This window comes from Rhinopithecus bieti, unplaced genomic scaffold, assembly GCF_001698545.2.
Source record: "Rhinopithecus bieti isolate Rb0 unplaced genomic scaffold, ASM169854v2 scaffold_19018, whole genome shotgun sequence".
NCBI classification, from domain to species: domain Eukaryota; kingdom Metazoa; phylum Chordata; class Mammalia; order Primates; family Cercopithecidae; genus Rhinopithecus; species Rhinopithecus bieti.
Window position 1 is genome coordinate 1,736,317 of NW_016809658.1, and position 7,458 is coordinate 1,743,774.

The window sequence follows — 7,458 nt, forward strand, 5'->3', positions numbered from 1 at the left end:
CACTGTGCTAAATGCTGGTGGGAAAGAGTACAGAAAGGTAAAGAAGGCTTCCTGCACTCAAGGAGCTTATATTCTAGCTGGAAAAACAAAACATACACAGGTAGAAAACATACACATGTAAAATTATAACTAATTGTATACTAATTGCTATCCAATGGAACTTTCTGTGGTGGTGGAAATAGTCTCTATCTGCACTAATATGGTAGCCACTAGCCACATGTAGCTGTGGAGCACTTGAAATATGGATAGCACAACTGAGGAGCTGAATAATTGAAATTTTAACTTAATTTTAAATACATTAAATAGCCATATGTGTCTCATGGCTTCTTAATTGGACAGCTTAGTATGAGACAGTCCATGCGCACTAAAAAGAACCGAGGTAGATCACAAAAGATGAAGATCATCCATTTCAGGTTGATGTGGATAGGTAAGGCTTCCAGGAAGAGGTCTGGGATTCCAGGAAGTGCTGGGATTACAGGCGTGACCCACCACGCCCAGCCCCACCTTGTATCTTTTTTTTTTTTTTTTTTTGAGACGGAGTCTCGCTCTGTTGCCCAGGCTGGAGTACAGCGCTGCCATCTCAGCTCACTGCAAGCTCCCTCTCCTGGGTTCATGCCATTCTCCTGCCTCAGCCTCTCGAGTAGCTGGGACTACAGGTGTAGTCCTGTAGGACTGTAGGACTACAGGTGCCCACCACCACGCCCGGCTAATTTTTTTGTATTTTTAGTAGAGACAGGGTTTTACCGTGTTAGCCACGATGGTCTCGATCTCCTGACCTCGTGATCCACCCGCCTTGGCCTCCGAAAGTGCTGGGATCAGGCTTGAGCTACTGCGCCCGGCCACCAAGCCGTATTCTTTTCTGTAGCTCAGGATGCTTCAATCATCAGACCCTTCTTGGAGTCTCTTACTTTGTGGGACTCCCATACATATGTACTTAATCAAATATGATTTTCTCCTGTTAATCTTGTCTTAGGTCAATTTAGTTCATAAACCAGCCAAGGAACCTAGCAGGGTGGAGGGAAGTCATTTTTTTTTGCTCTCCTACGGAAAAAAGTAATTAACATTTACCAAATATCCCAAAGTCATCATACTATATGCTTTACATTCTGTTTATTCAATGCTTACAACTATCCTGTCACTTAGAATAAAAGTTACTAGGAGGTAATTTTTTTCTTTTTTTGGTTGTTGTTGAGACTGAGTTTAACTCTGTTGCCAGGCTGGAGTGCAGTGGAGCGATCTGGGTTCACTGCAACCTCCGACTCCCTGTTCAAGCGATTCTCCTGCCTCAGCCTCTCGAGTAGCTGAGATTCTGTAATCTCACGCGCCACCACGCCCAGCTAATTTTTGTATTTTTTGGAGACGGAGTCTTGCTCTGTGGCCCAGGCTGGAGTGCAGTGGTGTGATCTTGGCTCACTGCAACCTCCACCTCCCGGGTTCACACCATTCTCCTGCTTCAGCCTCCAGAGTAGCTGGGAGTACAAGCGCCCGCCACGACGCCTGGCTAATTTTTGGTATTTTTAGTAGAGACAGTGTTTCACCGTTTTAGCCAGGATGGTCTCGATCTCCTGACCTTGTGATTCGCCCGCCTCGGCCTCCCAACGTGCTGGGATTACAGGCGTGAGCCACCGCGCCCGGCTGGAGGTAATTCTTCGTTGGGAAAGAAAATAGTTCATTAAAGGAAGTTTAGGAGTATACTTCCCAGGGAAGGACAGATTGTAATTTTTGGCTGAGGACGAGTTCTGGACAGTTTTCTGAGGGGTGTGTGTGTGTGTGTGTGTGTGTGTGTGCGCCTTTACTAGTGACTCAGGTCACAGTTTTCTGAGATTTTTTTCCCCCCAAGATGGAGTCTTGCTCTGTCGCCCAGGCTGGAGTGCAGTGACCTTTCGGCTCACTGTAACTTCTGCCTCCCGGGTTCAAGCAATTCTCCTGCCTCAGCCTTTCGAGTAGCTGGGATTATAGGCGCGCACCACCATGCCCGGCTAATTTTTGTATTTTTAGTAGAGACGGTGTTTCACCATGTTGGCCCGGCTGGTCTTGAATTCCTGACCTCGTGATCTGTCCTCCTTGGCCTCCCAAAGTCCTGAGATTACAGCGCCTGGCCAGTTTTCTGAGTTTTTATTTGAAATCACAATAAGCAAGAAGGGTCATGGGCTTTAGAGTCCAGGTTAACGAACACTTTTTGGTGGCTATTACTGAACCATTCAGGGTATTCCAGGGGTGGTGACAGTGTTCATTTCAGAAGCCAACATGTGAAGAAACTCGGGTAACTTTTGATAAGTTCATCAACTAAGGCCCATGGCAGAATTTGAGGGCTAAGGGGTGTAATTAGCGTATGGGTAGAAATAAGTGCCTTCTTTCTATATTTTGGCGTTGTAGGAATTTAAAGTAATTCTGCGATAAGTCTCAGGAGACAATTTTCTTAGAAGTTGGAAGATAAACTTTGGACAACGTATTACACTATGCCCTTTGTAATTAAATAACTCAAGATAATGTGTTAAAGTTTAGTGGAGATTTAAATTACTGAGCTGATTACAGAGAGCTGTTAAGACCACATGTTTTTAAAAAATGAGTTAATATTACTCCCAGAAATTGTAGGCACTATATAGTGATGAATTGCATGTTTTTATTGCTTATTATTTTCCAGTCTTGCAGAAAGGCTCAGGATTAGCAGCAACTAAAAATAATACATTACAATTCAACCTGAAGGCTGGGACGAAGGGAGGAGGACTTGAATTTTAGGCTGGCTCTGGGATGTGGAGCCATTGAAGGTTGTGGGGTCACGATGGAGGTGCTGTCTCAGAAAGATACATCCGACTGTGTGTGCAAATGGCCTGGGGCGGAGGAGAGAGAGGTAAAGTCCACCTGGAGACTACTGCAATAGCCAGGCTGACAAGAGCGGGGCACAGTAAGAATGGGAAGAAATCCAATAAGAAAATGGTAGTGCGCGGGGCCAACAATGGACGATGACCGAATAGAGGTGGGTCTGGGTGAGTGACGAGAAGTGAAAGAACTGCTCCGTGCTGTCCAGGGAGCCCCTTGACTTCCCTTCTGTCCTTAGAGCGAACGTCCTCCGACCAGCCTCCAACCAGCGCCACCAGGGTGGCGCAAGCCTCAAGCTGGTCAGATCAGCAAAAGTCGCACGGGAGGCAGGAGCCGACACGCGTGTCCCCCGGCCCCCTCTCTGCTCCCGCACCCCGGCAATCCCTCAGTTTGACCACTCCCTCCGGTCCTTTGCCTCCCCCGACCCCCAGCCTCCGTCGGCCGCCAGCACCACCCTCCGCCCCTCTCCGCCCCCTCCTCCGTGGGGCGCTGACTCGCCCGGCTGCCACGTCTCACTGATGACATCACCAGGGCCGCTCGGCCTTAGCCAATCCGCCAGGGGGAGTCCGAGCGAAGTCCTAGCCAGCGAGTCAGAGGGGAGGGGAGTAGGGAGGGGCGGAGAGGGGGGAGGTGAGGGAGTGGGGAATGGGACGGACGACAACCCTTCAAGTACGCATGCCCCAGAGGCGCGGCGCTTGGCGGGAAGCTGAGTCCTGGTCTCTGCGCCTCACTATCTGTCCTCAGCTCGCGTAGCCGCACTCGCGACTCCCTTTCCCGGCATGCCGGGCGGTGCGGCCGCCCTCTGGGCTGTGTAAAGGCCCCTCGGTCTAAGGCTTCCCTATTTCCTGGTTCGCCGGCGGCCATTTTGGGTGGAAGCGATAGCTGAGTGGCGGCGGCTGCTGATTGTGTTCTAAGGGACGGGGTAGGGGAAGACGTTTGTTCTCCCGGAACAGCGTATCTCATTCCTTTCTTTCGATTACCCGTGGCGCGGAGAGTCAAGGCGGCGGCTGCGGCAGCAAGGGCGGCGGTGGCGGCGGTGGCAGCTGCAGTGACATGTCCAGCATGAATCCCGAATAGTGAGTTTAGGAGAGCACTGGTCAGCTGGGTCCGTGGGCCAGCTTGGGGGATCTTAAAGGGGGCGAGGAGGGTTGGGGCGGAAGTCGGGGCATCGGCTGGAGTGAGGCGAGGGTGATGGGTCAGGAGAGGCTGGCGGCCGGGAGTCGGGCCCCATTGTCTGACGCGGAGGGGCGGCCGGGCGGGGGAGGGGTCGGGTCGGAGGGGTGAGCCGCCCGGGCCTGGACCGGGTCAAGTTGGAGGGCCTGACTGCGGGGCGGGTGCTGAGGAAGTCTGCCCAGGGGCCTGGGGCGGTGTGAAGAGATAGCTTCTCTCGGAGGCAGTGACTTTTGAAGGAGGACTTGTTTCTAAGAGGAGGGGATGGGGTGGGAGAACGCTTGTAGAGGGCACTGGCAGACCTTGCGCCCGCACTCTGCGGAGCTGTCAGGATCCTCGGGGTGGAAACCAGCTTTACTTGTAAATCCTGAGCTTGTTGGCTCTCTCTCCTTCCATCCTCCCCGCCAGGTTTCAGGTAATATGGATGCTTTTCGGGACTGCGTGGGATTGAGGGAAATGAGTAGATGGGGAGAAGCAACTGAACATTTTTTAGTTCTCTTTTTGAGTTGTGTCTTGGAAGAGTTCTTTAAGAGCTCGCCGGGTCCATTGCCCTCCTAAAAACCTGGGCATTTGTGAGATTTTTTTTTTTTTTTAAAGAGGACACCTAAGTCATTTTGCCTTCTGTAGGTCAAGGGGAAAACAAAAAAAAACAACTAAAGCCAAGGAATGTGTTTCTGATACTCGCAGATTAAAGGAAGCTTGCTGTCAAGTTGAAAGAGAAACGAATGGGACCTATGATAGATCTGTATGTAGTTTTAGATTACCTGCTTGGATGCTTGCAGATAGGGAATGAGGTTCCATGACGTGTCATGAAAAGTTAATGCATTTCTTTTTCTTGCTTACTCAAGAAGTCACCACAGCAGATGTGACACACCTGGCACCTTTCCTGGGAACTGGTGTTCACTTCCTTTGGGTAGTTTGTTGGGCTCTCCTCAGTGGCCCTTTAAAAATTTCCTCTACAGTTTACATGTATGTAAAGTAATGAATAATTGTAAGAGACCGAATTGGTATTCCTTTTCAGTGTCAAAGGCCTTTGAGGGATGGGGGAAAATCAGTATTTGTTGTAAAAGTTGAGTTTATTTGCTACTTTGGTCAAATACTGCTAAACATTTCCCCCTAAAAGTTCCACCCACCAGTTTAGCTGACTGTCATATGTGTGTCACATGGCTCTTGCAAAATGCTTTCTTCAAGTTTTGTAATACTGTGGCTTGATGCTGAAATCTTTTGCACTATACAGAAACCATAGTATTTTATTAGAATTTCATGCTTTAGAAGTTAAGGATAGTGTTGTTGTAGTGACATTTGCTGTGTTGACAGTTTAAAAAATTTTTTTTTCAAGGGCTCCAAGGACAAAGTTGGTTTTGCACAGTTGAATGGAGTTGAACTTGAGGTTCTTAATTTAGTAATTTTCTTGGTAACAATAAAGAACATGGATTTACTGCTTTATCGTGGTTTATAGACCTCTACTGTTGAGGAAATTTTCTGAATTTGCTATATGTATGTATATGTTTATTACCGTAAATAAATCTTCAAGATTAGTCGAGAGCTTTGACAAGTTACTCAACCTCTGAATTTTTTTCCACTTTTGTAAAATAGGATAATTGGAGTCATTATTCCTGTCAGGGTAGTGGTGAAATTCAAATGTATATAAAAGAATTTGGAAAACTGTATGAGCTTCTTCAGGTTGTATGTATCCGTTTCATGAAAGGCATTCTATTAGTACTAGGATTTAGAAATATAATTCTTGCACTTAAGAAATTTAGATATAGGCCGGGCTCCGTGGCTCAGGTCAGTAATCCCAGCACTTTGGGAGGCCAAGGCGGGTGGATCCCGAGGTCTGGAGATCGAGACCATCCTGGCTAACATGGTGAATGAAACCCCGTCTCTACTAAAAAATACAAAAAATTAGCCGGGCGAGGTGGTGGGCGCTTGTAGCCCCAGCTACTCAGGCTGAGGCAGGAGAATGGCGTGAACCCAGGAGGCGGACCTTGCAGTGAGCCAAGATCGAGCCACTGCACTCCAGCCTGGGCGACAGAGCAAGACTCCGTCTCAAAAAAAAAAGAAAAAAAATTATTTATTTTTTTTTTAAGAGGGAGTTTCAATCTTGTTGCCCGGGCTGGAGTGCAATGGCGCAAATCTCGTCTCATCGCCACCTCCGCCTCCTGGGTTCAAGTGATTCTTCTGCCTCAGCTTCCTGAGTAGCTGGGATTACAGGCATGTGCCACCATGCCTGGCAAATTTTGTATTTTTAGTAGAGACGGGGTTTCTCCATGTTGGTCAGGCTGATCTCAAACTCCTGAGGTGATCCGCCCGCCTCAGCTTCCCAAAGTGTTGGGATTACAGGCGTGAGCCACTGCGCCCGGCAGAAATAGGTTTTATACATGTCAAACACCAGTAGATACAGCAAATTCCAGATGTGTGGCATGGATGAGAGCAACAGGATTTCAGGGGGATGGTGGGTTGTGATTGGCTATCTGGGTTTTGAAAGACTTTATAGAAAGGAGACCTGAAAGGGAATTATCAGCAATTAGATTTGGAGGAACAGAGGGAGTGAGGAGAAGGAGGAATGGCTCATAAATGACAATGACAGTAATTAATAAGTAAATACGGTGTCAAATCATCCTTGCTTTTGAAGACTCACCTCTATGGGATCAAACCCAGAAACAGTTTTTATATTTTTTTCTGGAATCAAATACATGAGTATCTGGCTTACTATATTTGTGTTCTAGACTGTCTAGTAAAATAATACAGGAATTTGGGAAAACCTTTGCAAAAGTGTTAGTGAAAATTACTTAGGGTGAGAGGAAGTGAGGGATATTTTATTAGGGGAGGTCACAAGGGCACTGAGCAATCAGATTTTCAGCTATCTGACTTTAGCGGTTTCTTTTCTTTTAATGGAGCTTGTTATCTTTGTAAAAGTAATTAGAGAAAATTTGGAAAATAAAGGAAAGAAAGAAAAGTTCTTTAGTGTTTTATCACCCAAGTACAAGTTCATTCGTTTTTAACATCTTGTTCTAAACTCCAAAGTCTTATGCTTTCTCTTCAGTTAAAACTTTAATGGGTGGATGCTTTTCCTGCTTCCAGTATGTTATCTTAGTAACTTAACAATAGTATATTAGCTAATGTTTACAAATCTACTCCAGATGTTCCTTAACTTACTTTGGTTTATGATTACTAATTTATATTCTTTTAGAAATTTATAATCTGTGTTAACGGGTGCTACTAAATTTGATAGTGAAAATGGAATCTTGATGAAAAAGATTCTGAAGCAACAGAATTTTTAGATTTATGTTGGTTTACATAAGGGTTGGTAGCTGTATTACTTTTTTGTTTGTTTTGGTTTTTTTTTGAGATGGAGTCTTGCTCTGTCGTGCAGGCCTTGGCCTCCCAAAGTTTTGGGATTACAGGCCTGAGCCACTGTGCCTGGCCTTTTTTTTTTTTTTTTTTTTTTTTTTTTTTTGTGGAGTG

The 7,458-nt window shown here is 46.5% G+C and overlaps 1 protein-coding gene across 1 annotated transcript in view; it reads left to right on the forward strand.

Moving 5' to 3' along the window:
* The first annotated feature begins 3,382 nt into the window (after window positions 1-3,382).
* The window catches only part of RAB1A (RAB1A, member RAS oncogene family), a 45,899-nt gene continuing 41,823 nt past the window's right edge, over window positions 3,383-7,458 (forward strand). The window contains exon 1 of the mRNA XM_017890026.1: window positions 3,383-3,896. Within this exon, the coding sequence (XP_017745515.1) occupies window positions 3,874-3,896 (23 nt within the window). The 5' untranslated portion in view covers window positions 3,383-3,873. The remainder of the gene's footprint in view (window positions 3,897-7,458) is intronic.